Here is a 27,552-nt window from a genome sequence, read left to right as displayed (position 1 = left end):
AGTGCTCCATTCCTGTGGATGTGGCGCCACAAGCAGGAAGTACAAGGTACAAACGAAAGCGCTCAGCCATTCAAGCCTCACACTAACATGTACCATATGTATGCTGTATTATAAAGCGCTTATGTATTATGCTGACATTGCTTTATTATCACACATTGAAAAGTTACAACCAAATTAGGGTGAATGAGACAGGTTTTCTGCCAAAAAATGCAACATTTTTTGGAGAGAAAAAGCACAAATGTGAAGGTTTTCCCACAAATAAAATAAAAACTTAGCAGCGTCACGCATGCTGAATCACGAAAATGCAGGGATTCACCGTGTTCTGATAAAAATAGAACATTGGAGATGTCTGAATTGAAGTAGGAAATAATTTTGGACATGGTACAATTTGCTTGAATGAAAAATACACAATAACAATAATAGTAATAAAAAAATATGTTTGCTGTTTTCTTTTTTAAATGCATTTATTGTACTTTATTAATACAATTTTTGATATTTTAATGATTTATTTTTGCAGTTGAATTTTCATTCATACCTCCATCACTGCCACTTTCATTTGTCATTTCCAGGTATTCGATACCCATTCACCAGATCAACTTTGATTATTATTCATTATTGTTTTTTTTTTTTTTAGTTAAATATTTACTATATGTTTGAACAATTTGTCCAAAAGTACGCAATGATTAATTTGATAAAAAATATATTTAAATTGATTCTTTTTACTTTTAAAAATACCATTATTGACTGTCTTGTATATCTGTACACAATAAAAAGTAGTTCAATGAAACAATCAGCTTTATTTAATATTTGAGAAATAAATGCCCGAACTTAACTTATATATCATATCATATTTGTTTACATTGCACTTTTGACCAGATCTGCACTAAAATCTATTGGTTTCTGTCTTGGTTCACAAGGTTAAGAGGTTGTCGCTGACTAACAAACACACTACAATGAAAACCATCCTTGGTGAAGGTAAAATACTGCATCCAACACAAAACAGCAGAATATGGCAAGTCAGGCAACACAATATTGACTCTGCAGCATGTCTGATGTTACATAGCATTCAGGAAGACGCACTGTACAGGGAGATATGATCTCTAGGACGGAATGCAATCAATCCAGCAAAGGAATTTTTGATTCCTGGTTGCTAAAAGAAAGAAAACTGTTCACCGTAGTCACTGAACCGCAAGTCGTTGGTCAGTTCGGTGCTCATTAGTCCTTGGCAGGTTGATCACAAGCCACTTTTTCATCTGCTAATTACTGCTCTTCAGCCTCAGTGGCCTTTCGGAGGCAGGAAGTCAAACCCAGTGGGAGATCTGGGGATTTGAAGCGAGTGCATCTGTCTGCAAAATTCACATCTGTGGCTTTTAAAGTGGTAGCAGTGAAACACGTTGTGGGTGAAAGATGGAAGACGACATCCCACTGGTTGTTAAAGACAACACAATAAGAACCAGTGCATTAGTGGAGTTCTGTCCTGATACTTTTGATCACTGTCGCCAAATAAAGGCGAGACTGTTCGATAGAAAGTCCTTGTATTGTCCTTGCCAAAACTGAAAGAGAAGTACTTAACACAGACCCATCCAGAGCTTGAGTGCGGTGTTTGTGTCTCAGTGTTTTTGTTAACCTTGTTAAAAGTAGAGGAAGGTAAAACTGCAACCTCATTAAACCCCAAAGTGCTCTTTTGACTTTATAGGTTTATGGATTTACTTCCTTGAAAGGACAATGCAGTACAAAGACAGAAGTGCAGGTGTCTTTTGTGAAGGATGTGATGCTCCAGCAAAGTGATGCTGATAATCAGTCACTGAAAAGACATTTGGGTTTGACACCAAAAGATGAATATGAGACCAGACAGCAACATTTCATTTCCAAGTATTTACATCCGGATCGGATGCACAACTTCAGCACATTTTGTTTGAAGGCACGTATTTTTCATGTGAGCAAAAGTATCGGAAAATGTGACTGACAGGTGGTTTCGTTCCTGTTACATTGCTTATTCGATCAATAAACACTCAATTTCAGATAGGTGTAGGATAGGTTTTGCCAGTATAGACTGCATTTAGAGGTGAAAACAACATGAAAACCAGAGAGCTATCTATGGGTGAAATACAGGCAATTTTTTAATCTGAGAGAAGATGGGAAATCAATCAGGACAATTGCATACACATTTGTCATAGCCAGGACAACCATTTGGAATGTCTTGAAGAAGGTAACCTCCTTAAAGGGGACCTATTATACTCATTTATGGGCCTTTGTATTGAGTTCTGCACTCCTATAGAGCAGCTACACACTACTTGCTCTTCTGACTCCAAGTAACGTTGGAAAGGCGGAGAGTCCAGCTTCTTATTGGCCCATGTTCACAAAACAGTCCCATGCAAAGTGCCGTTGACAGATGAGCATATTTTTCTCTTGCTGATCAGGAATCAGCAACTCCAACCACTTCTGCCTGATGCTTGCCTCTTTAGGCACACCCAAAAAAACATTTCCTGGGAGCCATCGCTCGACATGCTAACACGGTGAACAGGGCGAAGCAGAGCAGGGGCACTAGGCATGCCCATATAAGGAAGTCCAAGTTGTGTTGACGTCAGTGGAACTCGGTGTTAAAAAAAACTCAGCGTGCAGAGCCGTCCAAAACTGCTTTCGGGGCTTATTTCCAATGCTCAAACGCTTTAGCATCGTTTAACAAAAGAATACAACGTTGTAACAACATTTATAGGTCAGAAAAGAGGAAAAGCATGATGATATTATGCTATGAAGGAGCTGATGGGTGACATAAAACACACCAAAAACAGCAGGGCAATCTGACGAGTATAGCGAGTACAACAATTATGCGATGATAAAAGAAAAGAAGCTCAGCTTGAGTAACCAACTGAAACCCAAAGCCAGTGGTATTGCTTTACAAATAATCCGACAAATGCACTTAAAATTCCCGGACGGTTCCTGCCTAAGGTAATGGAAATTAAATGTGATTTAGAAAACAGAACATTTTGTCCAGAGAGAGCTGATGGACTTTTCCATTCATTGCTTCAGAGCCTGGTGGACGTGCACTCTGCATTTGGGCGACCTGTAAGGAATATTAATAATAGAACAGAAATAAGATGGGCCACTTTTAGAAAGTGATGTGATGCACACTGAGGTTGTATTAATGGGACTTAATGCGGACGTGTGGCGTTCAAGACTTCACTGATGCATTGAAGGTCAAACAGGAAATATTTCATTGTGCCGTGTGATTGAAAACAGAGACACTGTCTAAATGTCAAAGTCGCACACTTACAATTTGATGTCATCACTTGTCAGACACGGCTGCTTTGTGCCTTGAATATTATTAACCGACTTGTAAATCCAAATACATAATAATGAGTGGTGCTTCTTAACAATGCTGTCATTCACATTACTAGAAGGTTTATATAGCTAATGAATACCGCCATTGTTTAATGGCTCGGGTAAGATGAAATTGGAGCGTGTGTGACGCGCATGTTTGTGTGTATATGTGCGCACAACTCCATGGACGAGTGAGGGCAGGCAGATGGCATGTAGACGCTAAACCCACACGTGCCGTACTCTACGCGCGCTTGTGACCTCGCACTTCCATCAAACTGCCATTCTTCGGATTCCACACGTTGCTCAGAGAGGTTTGGCTCGAGCCGCGCGGGACACAACACAACCCCTTTAATGACAGTGATAACACACAATCTTGCCATTTGTTTTTATCGAACAACTAAACATTACAACATTTGGTTGGGTAGATGTGAAGATATGCATTGTGCCTGGAGCAGGGGTGTCCAAACATTTTCCACTGAGGGCCACATACTGAAAAATGAAAGGGCCACATATTTTGTAAAGCAAGTAGATATGCATATATGCTATATGCAAAACAGCAGCACGTACTACATAACGCGCTATTAATGAATTGACTGGCTGCATAAGTAAATACGTGCGAACAGGATCTTATCATTGGCTGGACATTATTCGTCAATGTGTTATTGGTACCACTTGTTGTTGGCTGTCAGTCATTGAGGTGCATTGCAAAATGGCACGTGTTTATTTCATTTACAGCTCAGGTCAGATTTTATTTTGTGCGCTGCATGGATTTGCTGTGCGATGACAACGCGATAGCAGCACGCGATTGTTAGCGGAAACATTGGGGAGAAGCTTTTTTGTGCAACCTGTTATGCATTGAACCTTTATTTGACAACAGAAGATGTCTAATTACATGACCACCTTACGTGTGCTGATTTGATGCTGTGCGAGTGCGACTTAAAGCATGAACAGGCCAATAAAACCATTATGCTTACTGTACATCTAACATCTCATGATATTGAGTAACAAAGTTTATTTTATATGTATAGTGCCGATTCACAACAGATGTCCATCTTAAGGTGCATGAAGTAGGGAAAGAACGACGATGTTCACACAGAAGACCAACACGACACGAACAAGCACTTTGGCGACAGAGGCAAGGAAATACTCCCTCTAAGGAAAAAACCTCGACAAAACCAAGACTCAGGCAGAGAATAACATTGCTCGGTGTTAGGCAGATCCTGCTATAGTGAAACAGTCCTTGTCATGGCATTAGCATGTAGCACTAGTGCTAAACATTTCATTGGAAAAATTAAGAGCATAATAAAGCAATGTCCGCTCTCACTGGGATGCTGACTGATGGGATGGCTGTATCTTTCAGCACAAGACTCGTGCTCCCCGTTGAGCTCGTGAATTCAGCATAGTCCTCAGGTAAAAAAAAAAAAAAAAAATGCTGAGGGTTAACGAGCATCTAGCCAAGTCTTCCTAGCGATGTCGTCGAGTCTAAGTTGAGAGGCAGTATCCACTGCTTCAGTCTGTCTGGATGTTTAGTTGGTAGGTTTAGGTGTAATCTCAAAGTTGACCAACTTTTCAGTTTATTGCCGCAATCTTCTGCTATACAGATGCAAGGCATGAGTTATAACCTATCATTAACGTTTCCAAACTCACATGCAATGTAGCAGCAGTGAGCGAGGCGCTGTGTCACTACGCCAGAAAAGTAGTTCTTCGGCGTTAGCTCCTACAATAACAATGTTGCTGTAGCTTGGTTAATATGCAGGTCACCTTATTTAAATAGGACATCGTTGCCATTTTTTGGAGGTTTTTTTAGAGGGCATTATCGGACAAATAGGTGCATCCCGTTACGTGAATTGTTAGCTGCCTTGTGCTTCTCTCTTTAGAAAGACATGTGTTCGTGTTCATGTGTTCATGTCTCAAATAAGGATTGTGGATGGCGGGCAAATTTTTTATTTTTTTTTAAGTGTACTTTTTCTCTAATGTACTTGCATGCAACAGCGATGGGCAGATGTTTCCGCTCCCTTAGAGGCAGCAAGTAGGCCAATTTTGCAGCAGGTAACTAACTAATGGACACTTCGCAGCATGTGTGTGAGTGTAATTAATGAACCTGCACACTCTAATTGAATCCCATGCATGTTTGGATAAACAAAATCTGTCTTTACAAAGATAATAATTCTCAGGGTGTCACACTGTCCATGCAAACACCACAGTTTTAATTGCACTCTAGAAATAGCAGCAGGGAATCAGTACCTTTAGGTATGTGGAGCTTTAACCCTCACAGATGCGGTTTGACTCAGCAAATGTTTCTGGGAAACCAGCCAGACAGAAAATACGAGCGGGCAGATGAGAAAATAAAGAATTTTATTGTGTTGGAGTCTCCTCTGGACTGGGAGGATATTATTTACGAGGAATTAATTATTCACAAAAAGGCAGACAACTATGGAGTGTCTGGGACAACCAACACTCCAATAAGTACAGAGAAGGCTGAATGATTCTACCTTGGATAAGCACCAAATTGCTCTTTCATCGATCAATACTTCCTTGGCCCGTGCCCCATTCTCCACAAAGTTTTGTGGACGTTTCTTTAGTTTTGCACATACCTGCTAACTGTGACCCCATGAAAATGGTGCGCTTGCTGACAATATAGAGCTGTAACCTGCCTGATTCAGCCAGATAAAAAAAGACAATCATTTCCCTTAGCATTAGCATGAAAAATAATCTATACTGTATTTCATTGACTTTTATAAAAACTTCAGTTGGGCTACAATGAATTATTTCAACCTTGCTGCAAAGCAAGATTAGCTCGCCAGCTCATCTTAGGCTGCCTCGATGAACATCATTAGCCTACAAATAAATCATATTGCACATCAGCACCTTCATGTCTATGGAAAGTTCGGTAAAAGTCAGTCAAAGAGTCTTGCTTAACAAAACACGTGGAATCAATTAAAAATTCATTTCTTGCCATATTTTAACTTTGTCATGAGAAATGTGTCTGTCTGCTTCTTTCTTCTGTCTTTGCATGCTCGGTGCGAGCGGCTGCCTGGTTACAGTCACTAAAGAGACGGCCTCGTTGTTGTCTGCATGAGTCACTGAGCTCCAGGCTCGCATTAGCGCCGACTGATAGTCCATCAATGTCTGAATGGGAATTGGATGGTTTTCTCCCTGCAAGATCTGAGTTGTCTTTGGGTTATCAACAAACCTTGTTCATGAATATTGATCATTTATTTGAACCTACCTCGCCCCACACTTCAATTAAAATAAATCTGCTTCTGAAGGAATGGTGCTTTGACCTACAAAAGCAAGGTGAATGAACAAACATCATCACAGGAAGTGATGGTAAAATATTGGACTAAGGTACGGGAATCTGTATTCTACCCTTTAGATTTTCCCCTTCATTTTACCTCCTTACTTCAAAAAAGGGCCAAAGGGAAGGGGTGAAAACACGCCCTAAGAAACGACAGGGCACTCGATTCACGCTACGTCATCCCCCTGGGCCGCTGTCCGGTTGTGATGTGGGCTAAAAAGGGCAATTATTTATTCATTTCCAAGATGGCTTCTCCTAAGATGTTGTCCTTTGGTTGGGCTGTTGTGGTTTTCCTTCATCTGTCTGCACCACGCAGAATGAATGACAACAGTCTTTTGTTCTTTTTGCTCCATAGGGTTATTTGAGAACAACTGCAGATGGAAATCAAACTACTACCCCAACTTGTCGTGTGGAAAGGAGTTTTGGGGATATCTGAATTGCAATATTGAGCCATTTTTGTTTACCTATCTGGGTGAACTACTTGACTTGACCCACCTCCTCTAATTCCTCTAACAGGACATCCAGGTGGTCCTAGGGCAGCTGTGGGACATACTGTAGTGCCTTCATAGACCCTGGTACACCTCACCAGGAAGGCCTTCAGGAGGCCTCCTTAGTAGAGTACAAGCCAGAGCCAGAGGAGTTCATGGGTTCTTCACCAAGGGCCCAGACACCCTGTGGAAGAAACTCATTTTGCGCATGTATGTTCGATCTGTGGGTGGTAGGTAGTGGGCATTAGTGGCCCCATATGCCTCATTTGGTCGGTACGAGGCCAGATTGAGGGCCCAGTAACCGACATACAGGTGAAGGAAATTAACTTTGCCACTTGTAACACTGATCCTATCCTTTAGATCAGTATTCTACTCAAAATCAGATTTGGCAACCAAGGACTGGCCTGCCTGTACACCTGCCCTTACGGTTCTCCCTGTGGGTGGTAGGTAGGGCCTTATTTGGGCTGTGCTTGTCCAGGCACCAAGGGTACAAAGCTGAAGAGCCATCCACAGACCTTGCTCCAGGTTAAGGTGCAAGTGTCCTAAATCCAAATGAAGGAAACTCCCTTGTTTGTATATACTTCAAAATCCTTGGAATCGCCCTCGACAACAGGCCAGAGGATGAAGCACACAAAACTCTCCATCACGTTAAAACTAAACTTTGTGTAATTTAGTGTCAACCGCTTCTGTGCCTGTTAAGATTGTTTGACAGCCTTACCAGGGCTTTGCTCTCGTCTTCGTCCTTGTAATAGAAGAGTTGGTCCCCTCGCAGGACAAACCAGCGGTTGTGCCAGGTTTTGACAAAGCCTCCTTGCTTCCTCAGCCACCCGCACCTGATGACACCTTGCCTCAAGTGCCGTGGGGCCTCCACGCCGGCCTGGCCTCCGCTGCGCTGGGGACTGCCGTGGGACTGGTCGTCCATCACGGCAACTCAGACCTGCCAAGAGTCAAAAGCAATTGTATATTTTAAAGAATGTGAAAATGAGCATCCCACAGGAGTTCATTCTGACACTAATTTCCAGTTTAATTCATAGTTGGATCCAAGGTGGCACCAAATCACCAAATCAAAGTCTCTTTTTCTAAAAGTGGGTCTTGAAAAAGACAAGTCATCATAAAGTCAGGGTTAAACATCTGCATGGCCTTAAACAACACACACAAACGTCTGAATCTCCAAATTATTTGCTTGTCTGAACCTCTGCACTGCTCAGCGACTGTTGTTCAAAGCTTGCTGACATCAGCATTAAAGCCTCGCCACGCTATCCATAGAGTCTCCGGCTTGGTGCAAGTCCAAACAAGCCACAGGTCCAGATGAGGACCAGATGCAGCGTACAGCAGGGTTCCCAATTGCAGGGCAGCAAGTGGAACAAATATAAAGATAAATAACAAAAAAAGATAGTAATAAAATTTGCGGTAGGGTTACTGTGGTGATTTCCAAACCTTAAATATGACCTTTTTGCAACCTCATGGGTGTTGGTAGCAGCCCTCATATGAAATACATAGATGAAAACCATGTAACTCAATTTTATTTTCTCATGCGAAAAAACTAAGAAAATGTGTTTTAGCATTTTTTTTGTCCTGTCCAGCCAATGGGGCACATGGTATTGTTGATCTAAATGCCCTTACATGCTCAGATTTGCTATGCCACGGAAAAGTGTAAGATACTCTTAATCTGTTATATAGATTTTTATTTGATTTTTTAAAATGTTTTGTTATTATGCCAATTTCTTTTTCTTCTATTGTTTATAAGCGGTTAGCAAGCAGTTCACACAGTTAGCTTGTTTGCTAGCGACTATTGACCACAACAGAAAACGGCCCCAAAGGAGATTCATCGACAATGGTTTACAGCCAATCAGGACGCAGAACACAATGGCTGGCTTCTCCCTTAGCCAATTAGGACTGTTGTGGCTCTGTATTTAGCTGGCTATCATCTACTCTGAGTTCCTAATATGCTTGTGCAGGCACGTAAACACATACTGAGACAAGTGAAACTGTAAAACACCCTCTACTGGTAGTAGTAGTAGTACATACAATAACAGACATACACAACAGAGCACACACAGATCACTCTAAGACACAACGAGAACGCAGAACACAATGCACATTCATCCATCCATCCATTTTCTATGCCGCTTCTCCTCATTTTGGTCACAGGGGTATGCTGGAGCCTATCCCAGCTGACTTCGGGCGACAGGCAGGGTACACCCAGGACTGGTCGCAATGCACGTTCCTACGCTGTTAAAAGATGTAGCGAGGGAACAGTTATGCTAAAACGCGCATGTGTATCCACAATATAAGATTACCCTCCCAAAAAAAACAACAAGATTTGAAGATACATGATTTTTATTCAACAAAAACAAGTCTCCTGGACTTCTTTGGCATCATACTAGTATTTCAGGACTATAGGCAACATATTTAGAATCTGTGTTTGGTCCAAGGACTGAACATAAATTCTGACTACACAAGTAAAATGGAGGACAAGGGGCACCAATCTTGATTAAGATTCATTTTTGTGAATACTGAGCCATGCATCTGTCTACTGAATTATTGAATAAAACCCCTGAATATTTCTTCAGGGTGAAAATCTGAGCAGGCCAAGTGGGCACGAGTTCCATTTCCCAGATGTTGTCTGTCAACAATGTCGGGGATAACGTTGTAGCCAGATGCTGACAGTGGTATAACATACTGCGTGGCATGGTAATAGCAATAACAGGTCCAAACAATGAAGGGAGCTTGTAAAAGCTCTGAAACAGGATAGCCCACATCATTCGAAGCATTTCACTACTTGCACAGTCCGTTTGCTGGCATACAGTATGGCTAAGTAACGACAGTTAATAGCAAACTGGTCTACAACTGTTTGGTGTGAACAGACCATGTGGATTGTTGCTGCAACTGTTTTGGGTAAAGGCTAGGAAGGCAGAGGCGTGGAATCTTCCATGACCACAGGAAGTGGCCGTGGGAAGGGAAAGTAGCATACAAAGACCTTTTCCAGCCTGTGGTGGTGTTGAAGGTGCAATTTGAAAGGGGCTAATTTGGCCTGAATTTAGCCTCATCCAGCTAGCCCTGTCAGGCTGGTCTTGTTTCGTGAGAGACGATTGTGAGTCACTTTATGTGTGGCACAAGCCTTAGTCTGCACTCAGCTGCGGCAAGGGAAAAACGCAGTGAGCCCTTTGACATTCCATAATGGCGTTGCGTGAGGAAGATGCGGTCCACACGAGCTGCCTTAAAGTTACATACAGTAGGTGCAACTTTGCAACTTGGGGTAATAAATGTACCTACTTTCACCAGGAAATAGTAAACAAGACGACCTCCATGTAAATAGGCCCTCCGTAGAGACCTCTGCCAAGGCATAACTGTTAGTCATGTTAGTTTTAGGTAGTTAGCTAGCAAGCTACTTCCTGGTTCCTGGTTCATGGGGTGTCCAAAGTGTGTTTCCGGGGGCCATTTGCGGACCGCAGTTTTTTTTTTTTAATTGACTCGCAGCACCCTTTAAAAATATAATTTCACAAACACCAGCAAAATTAGAAAAATTAGCAGTAATTTTATATGAATAACGTCAAAATATTAAGAGAAAAAAAGTTGTAGAGAAAGAAAAAGAAAGAAATAGTCGTAATTTTACGAGAATAATGTCGTATTATCATGAGGAATAATAGCGTTATTTTAGTAGCAGAAAGTTGAATTATTAAAGAAAAAAAATTGTAATATTGTGAGGGACAAACAAAACAATAAATAAAGTTGTAATTTTTGGAAAATTAGGTTGCGGAAAAAGTTACGAGAATAAAGTCGAAATATTATGGGAATACCATCGTCTCTCGTTTATTACGGTCAATTGGCTCCAGACCCGACAGTGATAAGTGAATTTCCGCAAAGTAGGATTCAATATTAATAAACTGAATATTTTCATAGTTACAGCATAGAAAACCTGTTTGACTGTAAATATGTTTTTTTTTACCATTATTTGAGCCCTGTAGACATGAAATAACACCCCTATAGTCACCTTTACACTCCTATTCTCTGTTTACACCACATTGTGCAACACTGATGCGCAGGCTAGATAGGATCCCTGCCGGGACACAAGAGACGGCCGCCGCTAAAAGCATATAGCAAGTTACCAAGCTAACTAGTTAGCCACCATTTTCAAATGAAGTGGGAAAGAAGGACAGCATAAGAAGCCAAAAACTTACAACTTCCAAATGTTGTTTTTTGTAAAAGTCTATATATTATGAGAAACAAAACAAAATAAAGTTGTCATTTTTTGCAAAATTAGGTTGGGTGAAAAAGTTATAATATAACGGGAATAAACTCAAAATATTAAGGAAATAAAGTCATAATATTACGAAAACAAATATTCTGAAAAGAACATTTACAAAGATTTAAGAAGAACGTTTAAATATTTGAAAAAATACCAAAAAACAACAGCAAAAATGGGAAACCCTGAAGTTCATGGTAACAATACGCTTTTTCGCCTACAGCACAAAGCTGAGATGCAGTTTTTTCTTGAAATATACATAACTTCTTAGCATACCTACCTGTGTTGGTTTACAAAATATCAAAGTGGTCCTTGCATCCTTTTATTTTTCAGTATGTGGCTCTCGGTGGAAAAAGTTTGGGCACCCCTGCCCTAGATCCTCATCAAAGTTTTATTGTTTCCTCCTTGGCCTTTAGGCCACCACTGTACAAAGTTTAATGGAAGTTTGTTGTATGCTTTTTGCAATATCCGGCTAATTGCATATATACCAATTATAGACAGTACTGTCGGTAGATAGTAAAGAGGCTTCACAGTACTCTATGACTCTGTATGCAGGAGGTGAGCACATACAGTGTAGCGGAGTACAGTTTGGAGCTGATCCAATTTAGATTCCATTAAATACCAGATTATTTAACACCATCGCCAACATCGCATGTACAGGCTTCACATGGCTTGTCTGGGCTGTAACCTCTCAATATATCCCTGAACAACCTCCTCCCCCCCGTCTTCAGAGTCTTGCACAGTGGGGCCCCCGTGACCCACATGTGTTAAAGACAAATATAACCCCACGGTTACCAAAGCTGCAAGCTTGGAGAGCAGGAGCCACAGAGTCGAAAGGAGGCTTTGCTGGGCGAATATGAAAGAGGAACAAGCTTCAGATAGAAGCGTCGTACGAACACCAAAACCCATCCTTCACTCTGGCCAGCACACACAATTAGAGTCTGTCATGATTTAATGTTGAAAACGGTTCCGGCGAGGTCCCGATGGGAGAACCTGTAATGGATTTATCACGTTGGTCTATGGTCAGTCACTGCCTCACGCCGTGAGTCACGACGAGAGAAAGAGCTGCATGATTGGAAGCAGCACAGCGTGGGATGAGAGGAGGGTCGACTCATAAACACACAAGTGGGAATAAATGTTTGAATCCGTTTGATGAGTCAGGGTCAGTTTTATCCACACATGGACTCAGATTCAACATGTGGCCTCCCTTCCTCGCAGCCTTTTTGCTATGATGCAAGCGTAGTCACTGACACTCCTTCCTTTTATTCCACTCCATGTGTCACGCAGCCATAGATGTCTGGGAACCCATCACGGCAGATTAATAACGCCACTGCTAATAAATGAATGAGAGGGAGCGAGAAGGAACGAGAGTTAGTCAGGTGCGTGGTTCACAATAGCAAATAACCACCAGGCTCTCTAATCAGTGTCGGGTCATAAACTAGGTAGCAGCAGTTGTGGCTGTTGGCAACCTCCTGATGTAGTATTAAGTATCATGAATCCAGCAGCTTCGTATGCGCTTTAAATTGGTGGTTGCGCGTTCATTGTTGTTTACAAATGAACTCATTCAAACACTGCTTCTGTTCTTGCTGTGTTGTGCAATACAGTAATCCCTCGTTCATCGTGGGTAATTGGTTTCAGACCCGACCGCAGTAAGCGAATTTCTGCAAAGTAGGAGTCAATATTAATAAACTGAATATTTTTGTTGTTAGAGCATAGAAAACCAGTTTCGGACTTTCTAAATACGATTTTTTTTTATCATTATTAAAAGCCCACTAGACATGAAATAACACCCCTAAAGTCACCTTTACACTCCTTTTACCCAAAATAGTATATATAATCAGAGAAAATAAGCTATTTAAAACATAAATAATCCTCGTGCTTGTGTGTGTTTCAAAGACGCTGTGAATGACATGTAGTATACACTGGTCACTAGGTGTCACTAATGAAACTGTAATGTTTGGTGAGACACACAAGCACCAGACTGGATAGCCAAAACAAAAGGCCTTTATTGCAGGTTTTAATTACCTCACAGTAGGCACAATAACCGAATAAAAACACAGGTTCCTGTAACCCACATCAAGCTGAAACTCAACTCTGAACCTGCAACGTCTCTTCCTGTCCACCAACTACTCTGCTCTCCGAGCACTGGAACACATTTATAGCAACACACATGAGCATGAGTCTTATTTATGTCTTAAATGTCTTATTTTCTGTTATTATGGCTACTATATTGGGTGATACATGTGTAAAGGTGACTGTAGGGGTGTTATTTCATGCCTACAGGTCTCTAATAATGTTAAAAACCGTCTTGAGAAGGTCATAAATATGTATTCTATGCCCAACCAGGAAGTAGCTATCTACCTATTAAACAGGTGGATAAGCAAACCTAAATATGCAGCATCATGACTTTTTCCACTTAGTTACCAGCTTGGCCTTGTATTTGTAAAGTTTGGAACTAGCTCTTGTACAGAACCCTAATAGATCATGCAGGTGTACCAAATATGTTGTACTTAACAAACCGTTATCATCCAGCTGTATTCCAGACAACCCTCAAGTGCCCTCTGAATGTACCGGCCTGATCCCAGCTTCCTACTTTGTTGCGGCTTCCGTGCCCTCCTTCTGCTCCGAGTGCAGCAGCTGACATGGGCAACCTGATCTCAGAGCTTTCCAGCGGCACAGTTTGTGAGCACTGCTGACATTCCTAATGCCGAGGACGTTGGTGGGGGGTGTCATCATGGCGCTCCCCCATCTTTTCCATGCCAGGAAGAGGGGACAACATTCCCAACGTGGTCTTAATATCATCTGAGGAGACGTACCCCACAATGCAAAACACACAGTGCATCAAAACTACCTGGAAAGTGGTGGAAATCTGATAATTACCACGATTACTTTCCTGGAAGTCATGCCAACCCCGTTTTACTGACTCTCAGCAGGCCCACCGATGTGAGAAGCACCCACCACTGAACACGATGCGTTTAATTGCTATTGTGCATCATTTCGCCTAATTACTGCGAAGTTTACGGCCGGTGGCGTGGGTGGAATGCGCCGCTGGAACGGATGGGAACCACATTGGGTTGATTCATTTATTAACTTTGCCACAAAAACAAGTTCTGACAACATACATTGACTGACCACGCCATTAGATACAATACAAATCAGCCATTCTGATACTGATAAATGATGATTTTTGCTCACAAAAAATAACTGCAAAATAACCAATAAAACAAATAAATTTAACTATGCCAGAGTGCAAATCTTTTTTTTTTTTTCTTTTTTTTTAGCTTGGAGGCACAAATGATTACACCCCAGTAACATGTAGCTGTCAGTTGTCCCTGTCCTCCCTGTCCTTTCACTGCCGTGTGGGGCAGGAATACCCTCTTGCCAAGGAAAAAGTACAGGGATCCTGCAGGGCATACTTTTACAGACTAAAAATGTTGTAATAAATAAAATAATCAATAAAAACAAAGACAACAGTTAAAAATCGTACAAATTATTTTTCATGATCTTTTAAAAATTGGGCTAATTATTTTTCTGCCAAGTAAACAAGTACTGTAGCTGTAGCAGAACTTAGTCAGAAAACAACCACATTTGTCGTAATTTGGATACATGAGGGTCCGTTCCTGCCAACTCTCGCCGTGTTTCTCTTTTGTGCCCCAGGTTTGCAAGGAAAAAAAAAAGACAGTGAACATGTATTTGTTTGTTGGAAAAATATATATATATATATATATATATTAAATAGAAATAAATCATTTTTCATTTTCCATTTTTTTTCCATTTTTCTGTTGAACCTGGGGGCACAAATTATGAAATTTTAAATAAGAAGCGAGCAGCTTGCTATATGGGGCATTTTTTTTTTTTTGCAAAAATTTATGCTAATGAATAAGATTTATTTTTTATTTTTTGGGCCTGGGGGGCATATGATTGCAACACACAAAATCTGCCAACTAATATTTTGAGCTTATTACTACGACAGAGTATTAGGGCCAGAGTGGAAAAAAACAAAATCTGAGATTTTGAAAATAAAGTCTTAAATTTACAAGAAAAAAGTCGTAAATTTACGTGAAAAAAAGTCAAACGTTTACGAGAAAAAAAGTCATAATATTAACTATAAGTCACATAAGTCCCCCTTAGCTGTCCCAGCTGTTACGACAAAGTATAAAAATAATGAGAGATTTCGAGAATAAAGTCGTGAATTTATGAGAACAAAGTCGTAAATGTACGAGAAAAAACTCGAAATATTACGAGAATGAAGTCCTACATTGATGAGAAAAAAGTCTTAACTTTGTGTTACAGGCGTTGCCTGAGACAGCTATGAAAAGGGGGGACTTATGTGACCGTTGGCCTTGGGCATGTGGAGGGGGCGGGGTAAGGAAGGCGGAAGTGAGATGGGCTAGACATGCTAACCTACGACATGACACGATGACACGTAATATTCCGACTTTATTCTCATAAATTTATGACATTTTTTCTTGTAAATGTACAACTATATTCTCGTAAATTTACCACTCAATTTTCGTACATTTACGACTCTCATAAATTTACAAAAATTGATTGGCAAATTTACAAATTACAATTAAAAAATGTACAAGTAAATTTACGGCTGTCGTACATTTATGAGAATTAAGTCGTAAAAGTACGAGAAAGAAGTTGGAGATTTGCAAGACAAAATGTTGTACATTTACGAGAATTAAGACGTAAATGTACGAGAATAAAGTCGTAAATTTACAAGAAAAAATGTCGTAGTATGACGTGTCATCCTAAATGTACGACTTTATTCCCAAAATCTTCGATTTTTTTTTTTCCAATGTGGCCCTAATACGCTGTCGTATATTACATAGTATCAACCAATAAAATAGCAATGAAAATAAAAATCTAACATATTATAAATACATGTTTTGCTAAATAGAAAATATTAACCATACATTTTATAAATCTATCAGATAAATTCTATCATCATTTTTTGAATATAATTTTTTTTTTTTTAATCGGATCTGGGGGCAAAAATAATTGTGCTCAGCAAACCAAAAAAAAACACAAAGGATGTCCTATGACTTTGTAATCATTCCTTACCACAACGTGTGCTGTTACATGTAATGTTTTGCTCCCAAATCAGGCTACAGGCAGCCTATATGGGAGTTAGTGCAGTGCACTTGTACGCCACCGCAAACTCCAACCACAATAACGACAAACATACAGTATTATGACAGCGTCAATCAAAGCTAGACATTTGTATTGTTTCTGCACCCATTGGAGTGTGCAGGCTGAAGCATGCTGAGAGATTTTCATACCCGCATAAAAAGGGGAACCACAGAACCGCCAAGAACCATTGACTCTGAAACCACTCAACCCAAAAATAAAAATAAATTCAATCCTAAATGCTCTCACTCACCCTTGAGATCAATCAACCAGGTGCTGCTCTCCCGTTGTGGTGATTCCCAAATAAATCCAGCCCGGGATGCCAGGTTTGGTCAACAAAAAGAAGAAGTGGAGGATGTGGAGATGACGACGTGCTCACAAGTTCAACTCTCACAACGTGTGCATGCTGACAGAGTGTGTCTCTGGGTGGCTGTCGCACCGCTAAAAGAGGAGGAGCCTGACACACACAAACACACACACGCACACACACACACACTGCAGCCTGAACTCATGTAAGTCATCCTGGCTGCTTGAGACGCTTCCACTCAGCCTGAAGAGATATATGGGGTGCTTACATATAGCAGAGGTGGGAGGAGTGTCTCGATGTGTGTCTGAAGCACACTTTAAGCCAAGATTAGTCCAGAAGCAACCAGAAGCAACCAATAGTCAGCATCCATAAGAGAAATGTTTTAAGGTTCCCTCACTATGACATACAGTATACCACCAGTGTGCTCTGCAAACATTTATTTGGTGACCCCCGTCCACACTAGGGTGCAAGCTCGGCTGTATACACACTGACCGGTGCAAAATGCATCTTGTTTACCTGGGAGCTACAAGCTACATTCTCCGTTAAAGTGCAACTAAGTGCATCTAATATGGCATCACATTTGACAATGTTAGCGGCCACAACAATAAGGACCTCTGTGCAAAGTAATGCTGCATTCAAAATGCTGTTTTTAAGGAATGTGTTCATCAATATGTATTGATTATACAGTTGGAGCGTAGTTTGTAGTGGCCTTCTCAATAAAACTATGTAGATACTGTATGTATATATTTTAATGAATAGATATACACTGTTTTAAATTATTTATGAATTAATTATGTGTTTAAACCCCAAAAATACATTACAATATTATAGTAATATATTAAATAATATTACAATTTAATCATAAAAATGGGAACATTGCATATCATTTAAATAATTCATTATATAAAATAAACAATAACATACTGAGCTCGATAACGGGCTAGTTATAAGTTATTATTTTATATAAATATCATAAATAATAGTACAAAAGCTGATTTGTGTGTTAGTAGTAGTATATATAATGTTAATACAAATATAAAATAATTAAAATATTTTATTTTAAAATAATTGTGATGTAAATATATAAAAAAATACAATTTATTGTATCATTCTGACATTTAAATTATTTTATTGATCACTACACAAGCTAATATATGGATTATAAATAGTGTAATAATAAACTACGTTAATATATTTAGAAAAAAGAAGAATTGACATTTGCTAGAAATATATTCCCTAATTTAAATACAAATATGTAAAATAATTAATAACACAGTACAATCACAAGTAAAGTTGATTTCTGTACAATACCACGATGTATAGATTTAAAAAATAATAATATTATAAGTTGAAATTTAATATATTACATGTTAAATAATAACCAAAAACTTTGATGCATCATTTTAATATTTTTAATATCAAATATTCTAAATCACCACAAACTGCAACCACAATAATAAGCATATGGTTAAATCACACCTCTCTGCAGTGGCCGTCAACACGGAGCTTCATTAACTTTGCAAAAGCAGAATTGTTTACACTGGATCTCATTAGATATTGCGCGCAAGCGACTCATCAAAGTTGTGAGATGAAAGAAGGATGGCGCTCAGGGCCGCAGCTGTCCACCGCCATCTCTCAGCATGTTTTATTATATTTGTGAGATGCTGGAATGCCGATCATGAAGCTCTTGTGACCTTGTGACGTACCAAGTGGCCATCTGTAAACAAAGCGAAGTTGCATCGACTCCCATGAGGCTTCCTCCGGGGTTGGACACAGTGGACATCGTCGGCGATAACGCATGAGATTAGAGCGGATGAATGTTCACAGATGGCAGATCTGGGAATTGAGACCGTCTCTGTGCTTCTTCTGTTTCTCATGGCCCAAAGTTGGACCTTGGGGCCTTTCCCAGTGGATATTTGTTACGTATTTGTTGCAAATATTTGTTACATCCTCCAAGTACGAGCTGTTTGTTGCTCAGTGAGCAGGACTACACAAAAACTATATCGCCAATTTCTGCAAAATGTACTTGAGGGAGGGGCCAAGTAAGAAATCAGTAAATGATGGTGCAGATCCGTAAAAAGGTGCAGACTTTGGGATATCAGGTCTTCCCTTCACAATCACTATGCTTGTCACTATAACAAATTTTGCTGGTCGATAATTGTGCTACAGATTATCGTCGATAATTGATATTATCGACAATCCTTTTCAGACCATATTTCGGTAATTATATGGCATAACCGTATTGAATGGCTGCATTTCTTTTGCAATGTAGCGAGCGACACTGTCTGTGAGCGTGCAACATTTTGCGCTATTTTGTATAAATTTAACTGCCGACTAAAGGGCTCAGTAAGCACCTCCAGCGGTAGTTTTTTTTCCCAGTTGGGAAAACTGAAAAAGATTGAGTTTCAGGTGTGGATACAAGTTCATCGATTTATCGATTATCGTGATAGGCCGATGACTATGACTGTTATTTTCGATATAATGACAACGCAGGGCTTTGCCGTATGTAAATAATTTTAACTCCCCAAAAAGCTAATATAGTCATAAATCACGTAAAATATATTTATACTAGTCAAAGATCCCCTATGGAATGCGCTGGTGTTTTTAGGAATATGCTGCAAAAATGCAAGTCACTCCCAGGTTTTGAAATAAACCCCTGGGCCGGTCTCATGTCATTCACGGGCCGGATTTGGCCCGTGTGCCACCATTTGAAAAGTCAGCTTTGAGATTGCACTTTCTTGTATTTGTACATTGCTGCCACCTACAGGACCGGAGCGGAACAGCGTGGCCCGAACATGTTTATGCGCTTCGGTTGTAGCTTCCAAAGTTGTTGAGTACGAAATATAAATAAATAAATAATAAAATAAATTTGAAAAAAAAGAAAAAAAAATAGGAAACAGAAAAAAAAAATTAAAAAGAAAAAAAAAATACGAACTAAAATGGCTATTGCCACGACAGTAATGGTAAAAATATAATAATCAAAATAATAATAATAATCAAAACACACACTCAATATCCCCCTATGTTACAATGAATGCTAATACTGTTCCTTTTTTACTTCCACAAATTATAAAACCAAGTACTATACAGCGTCATGTCTGTGGAAGTACTACTACTTTAATACTTTAACTTAACATAACTTTGTAGTGATATTTTGCGAAAAAGGGTATTATAGTGTTCTCATTCGTATCGTCCTTAAGCTTAATTGAGAAGGGCTGAGGGCTGAATCATCGTTCCTACCTTGAGTCTGGATGCCACTAGTAGGTCTTCTCCTGGCTTTGATTGAAGTGGTCAATTATCATCTGGTTCTATTAAACTGATTACTGTTGTCATACCAACAATAAAATACAAACAATAGGATCAAATATTGTCAATATTTATCGTTACATTGTCGACAAGATCGGGTGATCAATGTACTTCCGGGAATTACTGCCAAATTGGACTTCAAAGAGAAGCTCACAGATATTGCTGCGGTTCAACATTGCTCTCTGGTGGCGACCTCTAGCATTACACCTTATTGGTTCAAAAGGGTTCAAACTAGCACTGACGGTATCAACGTTTTTTGTTGTGATTTTTTTTTTACATGAAACGTCAGAAACTAATATAATTGTTTGAAAAGATAATTTCCACAATATTTTTAAGTGTAGGGAATTGCTCATGGAGTCTGAGTTGTTTAGGGACAATGGCAAACTACCGTTTATTTGTAATTTGATAGTGTATAAATCACTAATTAAAATTAGTTTTACATTGAAACTAGTCAATTTGAGTCCCGTAAAAGCATCGTCAACAGATAAACTTAAAAATACAAAATAGCGAAACATGAAGAGATACAAGGGCCGCTTTTGTAAAGATATGCTAGAAGTTACATATATTTCAAGAAAAAAATGCATCTCATCTTTGTGAAAAGGCGCATTTTTAGTATGAACTTTGGCCTGTTTTCCCATTTCTGTTGTTGTTGGTTTTTTTATTTTAACATATTTAAATTTTCTTCTTCAATAATATTCATACATTTTCTTTTTGAAATATTGTGATTTTATTCCAACAATATTTTAAACTTTTTAATCGATTTAACTGAATTGAACCCCAAAATAAAAGATTTTTTCTTTAATATTTCAACTCTATGCTACTAAAATGACATTATTTTTCACTTATCCGCAAGTTTATGCTCATAACATTGCAGCTTTTTTCTTGTTGGAATGCATTTTTTTCTCTCTTAATATTTTTTTACTTTATTCCCATAAAATGACAGCTATTTTTCCCATTTTTGCTCTTGTTTTTTTTTCAACTTTTCCAACCATTTCAACTTTCTTTTGTTAAATTTTCTTCTCATAATTATGACTTTATTCCCATATTTTGACTTCATTCTGGCAAACTAATATTCCAAAAACTACAACTTTATTCTTTATTTTTGCTTGTTTCTCATAATATTATGACATTTTTTTTAAAATGACATCTTTTCTCTATAATATTTCAACATCACGCTATTAAAATGACGTTTTTCCTCATGATATTATAATGTTATCCTTGTAAAGTATGACTTGTTCTTGTTATGCTACAACTTTTAGCAGTGGCAGTGCCCCGCCAAATCCAGCAGGAGATGCTGTTTGTCTTTTTTTTTTTTTTATATGTACTGTAGTAGATAGTCATACATACTGTAAGCCTGTGTTGTGAGGTTGATTTGTAAATTAAACATATGTGCTTGCAGTACGTTGTTATTGTTTGCTGCGCAAACATGCAGGATTTTTTTATTGGCCTCAGGGGTGATTATGATCGGGCCCTCCGAGCTCTGCCTGGCAAGAGTACATCTAAATTTATACATTTTTTTTTATTAACACATAACGTTGGACACAAACCAGGTGTAGTTTTTCAATCTTGTCTCATTTAAAATAATTTTTATTTTTATTGTTTTTTATTTGATTCGATTTTATCTTTTCTTAAATAATTTTTTTTTAACTCAAGTGCATTTAATGTGATATTTTTTTTCTATGCTAACTTATCTTGGTCTATTTCATATTTCATTCTACTTAACTGCATTTGTTTTTATCTTGCTTTGCTGTCTCGTCTCATTTTATTTTATTCAGTGCTCATCTGTACGGTACTTTTGTGTTGTTTTCTCAGGGCTGTTGAACCGATCGCAGTTGGACTGTTCAGGTTGTCTTCGGAGACGTTTCGGCTCTCATCCAAGCAGGCTTTGTCAGTTCATGCTCAAAGACCAGATAGGACAGCTGCACTCTGAGTCGGAGGGGATGAGTAAAGTCAAGTAGAGGCACGCCCCAAAGAAGAATGGTTTGACTTTTTTGTGGCGCAAACGACACTCGTTCCGTTATAGTAATTAGTCGTTAGTAGTCTCATATTTTATCCAGTCATATATTATATTTATATTTATTTATTTTGCTTACTCAAACCATATATTGACTATTAAATTTTTTAATTGATTTACTTTTTATCTTATTTTTTTGTATATTATTTATTTCCATTTAATTCTTATTTTTATTGTATTCAATCTTATCTTGTCTAGTCTCATTTTATTTAAATTTATCTAAACTAATTTTATATAATTATATTTTGTTATTTGATATTATATTTTGTCTTGATTTTATTCTATTTTTTATTGAATTAATTTCTTTTTTCAGGCCAAAGAGTTCACTCGTCAGAATGAATGAATTTTTTTCATACCGTGTTTGTCAGCGTGCGGCTAATATAAACAACCTGTTGAGGCGGGGCCAGGCTGTAAATAGCAAGACATCTATTTGCAGTAAATCAGTGTTATTTATTACTCGCTCCACGCACCTTTGTTTCAGCCCAGGCGGCAGTGACGTGCTCGGGGAGTCAGATAAAGGGTATTTCTCACCAACTCTTTCCTGTTATTTTCCCAAGGTCCTTTGTTTGTTTGGATGCAAGAACTCGGCCCGCCAGCTCTCAGGGACTCAGGGGAACGTTTAGAATGCGCCTCAGCACTGGTCCCATGTACCTGTGCCCATATTTGTCACCTTGGAATGCACATTTGATGGATCTATTCAAGTGTGTTATTATTATGTATTGTTATGATCAGTATTAGTTCAGGTCCATATGCCATTTCAAACCACACAAAAATGAGCATTAAAAATAAAAAGAAAATCAATAAATAAATATGATATACCTGTAAAAATATAAGACAGAGTATCAGAGCCACATTAAAAAAACAAAAATCTCAGATTTCGAGAATAAAGTCGTAAATTTACGAGACTAAAGTTGTAAATTTATGAGAATAAAGTCATAGTATTATCTGTTATCTCGAGGGAAAACAGAAAATATATAGAAAATATAAATTTACGACTTTTTTGTCATAAATTTATGACTTTATTCTCGTATATTTACGTCTTTATTTCTCATAAATTTACAACATTATTCTCAAAATCTCCGATTTTTTTAATACTGCGTCGTAACAGGCATTGCCTGAGGCAGCTATGAAAAGGGGGGACTTTTGGCATTGGGCAAAGGTAATATTACGGCTTTTTTTCTTCTTTTCTTCTTTTCTTTCCGAGTTTTTTTGCGGAAATTTACGACTTTATTCTCGTAAAATTACGACTTTTTTCCTCGTAAATTTACGTCTTTATTTCTTGTGAATTTACGATTTTATTTCTCATAAATTTAAGGCTTTATTCTCGTAAATGTATGACTTTATTCTCGTAAATTTAAAACCTCATTCTCAAAACCTCAGGTTATTTTAATACTCCGTCGTAACAGGCATTGCCTGAGACAGCTATGAAAAGAGGGGACTTATTACGACTTTTTTTGTTGTAAATTTACGACTTTTGTTCGGGGAAATTTACAACTTTATTGTCATAAAATTACAACTTTTTTCTCATAAATGTAAGCCTTCTTTTCTCTGAAATTTCCGATTTTATTTCTAAATTCACAAGAATTAAGTCGTAAATTTACAATTTTATTCTCGGAAATGTACAACTTTATTCTCGAAATTAGATTTTTTTTTTCAATGTGACCCTAATACTCCGTCGTAAAACTCTAAGATAATTACAAAAAATTCCATACACACACGTGCATAATAATAAAAATAACAGTCCTATAATAATGTTATAGGAGAGGTTACCAAAACACAAACAGATGAAATATCCCAATTTTCAACATTAACATGTTTAACTGTCATACAAGTGTAAAAATAAGTTAACCCTTTTCATTATAAAAATGCAAAAATAATTAAACCCTTAAAGTTAACGGCACAGGCATGATGCGAGGGTGAATTCCATGTCATGCAAGTGTAAAAAGAAGTTAACGACTGTCGCTACAAATAAATATAACACTTCATGACAAAGACTTGGTGTGAGAGCGATTTGCGACCCAGATCCGCCCTCTCAGATGTCCACGATGCTTGGCTCGCAAGTGCAAAAGGAAGTTAAGCTCTGTTATATTATAAAAACACAGAAACAATGAAAAGCTTGTCAAAGCTTGACTTTCATAACACGGGCGTAATGCGAAGGCGACTCTTGTCGTAGATGCGCCGCTCGCATCCTCACTTTTTAGCAAGTGTAAAAAGAAGCCATCCAGTGTCAAAGCAAAATGGTCTACCTTAACTTTGAGAACAGGTGACAAGGTGTTTAGGGGCTGCTGTGAATCAACATAACTTCCTGTGTATCCTCTCTTAACAACTCTTGCAAAAAGCCAAAGAAAAAGCTAAATAATTTAAAGTGAGGTTTTCTGAGGTCTTGTGCGGCGACCTTAGAGGTATCACTGTCAAGGGAAAGCACATCGATAAAGTCACGTCCACCTTCGGTTCCCTTGAAATTGTTATTGTACCCCAAATGCTAGAACAAGATGCACTACAGTCCAAACCCTGCAGGACAGCGTGACATCAGTGGGGGAGGATATGAAGCAGAAGCCGGAGGACAGGACCTTTTAGAGGTGGTGTGTCACTGACAAGAATTCCAAGCTTTTTGGAGTGTCACTTGCTCTTGAATTCCCGGCCTGGGCAGACACAACAACAGGAAGAAGGGCCATTTTCACAGGTGTCAGGAAGTGCAGGAAATAAACACGCTGAATGCGGGACAAACATCGGAGTCGGAGGTGAAGATAATAAGATGGATATTTTTAGTTGAGTCATTGGATAATATAACGTTTGGTGCCTCATATTTTGAAACATACTGTATATCACAAAAGGACAGCCACTGAAACTGTGAGTATTTATTACAGACTGGCCTATTCATGGTCAAATGCAAGGAAATACAAGAAAGGGTTCTCACATTTTCCCATGACTTACTTGCATACTTTCATACTTACATACTTACACTCAAAATGATTAAATTGTAATTGCACATGTCATTGCAAATTCTACTTAATCAGTTTATGAACGAAACAAACTCAATATAATATAATATGATATCATATAATGTAACGTAAAATAATATAATATAGGGTAATATGATGTATTTCCCCCCCAAAGTCGGGTACGCGTAACCCCAGGGGTACGCCAATTGTAATAGGGGGCACGTGAATAAAAATGATAAACAATTAGAGGCTAACTATCAATTACGAGTGCGCCTGAACGCCTCACGGCGCAATAAAGAACGGAGCAGCAATCAGGAAGGAGACAGCAAACGATGTTATTCATTGCTCCGTGTGCACCATATGAACACATGCGTAAGTTTAAGGATTATTTTGTGCATTAAGTGTTTAATCTCACTGATTTTATTTATATTGGTGTTCCAATCACCGCACGTGCGGCGGTGACGTCCTGTCACTGTGGGTGGGGTTTCATCGTTGGTCGGATGTATTTTTGTACTTCAGATACAGCTTTACCGTGATTGTTCAACTTTCCCCTTTGCCCATACTAACTTAAATTAGTATGCAGATTTAAACCATAGCCATCGTCAGTGGGGAAAAAAGGGATGCTCAAATTCAAGGAAGAATGCCAACAACAGGCAGGAATAAAAGATATGTTGGATGATTGAGGAAAAGGCTTCTTGAGACGTCATCTGTACTTCTGTACACGGGGTCCAAATTGGACCCTGTGTACAGCAGGTTACTGAGACCAAAACCCACAGCTCTTAGTCTTGCAAATGAGGTGAAGCCAGGGCCGAGCCAGAACAATAGATGCTAACGAGCCAGTATCAGAGTCGTTCATACCCAATTCAGGGAGCTACACTTCCCTTTTATCGGAGGTGTTAATAACAGGATAGGATTATACCACTACTCCGCCCAGGCTTAGTGTAACGAACCAATAGGAGGAGGGTGTTGGCACACCAATTCCGCCCACTCTTACTGTATTTAAGGCCTAAGCTACCAGCACTTATTAGTTCGCTGACGAAGCTCTTTGGATGAGGAGCGAAACGTCCGACACCTTCTTCACAGAAGTACAGATGACGTCTCAAGAAGCCTTTTCCTCGATGGACAACTCCTGTACGACTGAGAGCCTACACAGACACATGTTGGATGATTACTTATCTGTTTATCAGTGCTCATGTGAAACGTTATCCAACATGTGACCATGCAAAATACACGATTTTTACCCAAAATTACTATAAAGAGAGGCGGGGTACACCCTGGACTGGTCGCCAGCCAATCGCAGGGCACATACCTGTATAGACTAACAACAATCCACACATATCCTATGGACAATTTAGAGTCGCCAATTAACCTAACATGCATGTTTTTGGAATGTGGTAGGAAACCGGAGTACCCGGAGAAACCCCACGCACGCACGGGGAGAACATGCAAACCCCACACAGAGATGCCCAACAGAGATTCGAACCCAGATCTTCCTGATCTCCTGACTGTGTGGCCAACATGCTAACCACTCGGCCACTGTGCGGACTAATTACTATAAAATGACTACCAATTAATTGTATTCAGTATTTCAAGTAAATGGGCTGCACGGTGGTCGATCCTGGATCCAGGAAACCCCCCAAATTTAATCAGTTCTTCCATATCCCATTTCCGACAATTCCCGAAAATTTCACCCAAAACCATTCAGAACTTTTCAAGTTATTTCGAACGCAAACAAATAAACAAACAGATATGAACGCCTGGAAAGACATGACTTACGCGCTGCGCTTGGCGGAGGTCATAACAGACCTGTAAAATAATATTATAGGAGAGGTTACCAAAACACGAACAAATGAACTATCACATTTTTAAAGTATTTTTTTTATCATGAACATTTTTAACTGTCATCAAGGGTAAAAATAAGTTAACCGCTGTCAAAAAACCTGAAGATTCTCTGCACCTCTGAGGTCCTCCGGCAGACTGTTCCAGAAATGGGGACTATAATATTGAAAAGACGCCTCCCCGTGTGTGTGTGTGTGTGTGTCCCGACTTTTGAAAGGATGAGCAGACCAGTGCCGGAGGATCTCAGGGTCCATATGATAAAAGCAAATCTCCAAGACCAGTAAGACTCTTATAAACCATAATAAGAACCTTAAAATCCTCCAGACCTGAACCCAGTTGAGCACCTGTGAGGGCATCCTCAAGGCAAGGTGGAGGAGCACAAGGTCTCTACATCCTTCAGCTCTATGATTAGCTACTAGTCAACAATGGTGCACACAGTAAATATTCACACATTGGACACAATCTGGACATTGTGTTGCCAGATCTTCATAGTGAATAAATAGCAACTCTGCCAAGCTACGTTGACTACTCTAAAGTATTGTCCCTTGTAAAGAGGGGCGTACTCACTTGCCACATACTGTATTGCCTAAATTTGTTGTCCGTAGGGATGCTGATAGCGACAAAAGGTAAGAAATGACAAAGCAAAGCGTCTGTG

General features: G+C 39.0%; 1 protein-coding gene across 2 annotated transcripts in view; it reads right to left on the bottom strand.

Moving 5' to 3' along the window:
- Window positions 1-20,127, bottom strand: part of arhgap24 (Rho GTPase activating protein 24) — a 54,715-nt gene extending 34,588 nt beyond the window's left edge. Inside the window, exons 1-2 of one of the 2 annotated variants that reach the window (XM_054756283.1) lie at window positions 20,037-20,127; window positions 7,826-8,044 (exon numbers count right to left, since the gene is read on the bottom strand). In XM_054756283.1, coding sequence (XP_054612258.1) covers window positions 7,826-8,029 — 204 coding nt within the window. In that variant the 5' untranslated portion in view covers window positions 8,030-8,044; window positions 20,037-20,127. Of the gene's footprint in view, window positions 1-7,825; window positions 8,045-16,742; window positions 16,887-20,036 lie in introns of those variants that run through there. The other variant, XM_054756280.1, reaches the window with a different exon arrangement.
- Window positions 20,128-27,552: the final 7,425 nt, after the last annotated feature.

This window comes from Dunckerocampus dactyliophorus, chromosome 17 (assembly GCF_027744805.1).
Source record: "Dunckerocampus dactyliophorus isolate RoL2022-P2 chromosome 17, RoL_Ddac_1.1, whole genome shotgun sequence".
Lineage (NCBI taxonomy): Eukaryota > Metazoa > Chordata > Actinopteri > Syngnathiformes > Syngnathidae > Dunckerocampus > Dunckerocampus dactyliophorus.
Note: the sequence above shows the minus strand (reverse complement) of the source record. Positions and strands in the feature narration are given on the sequence as shown.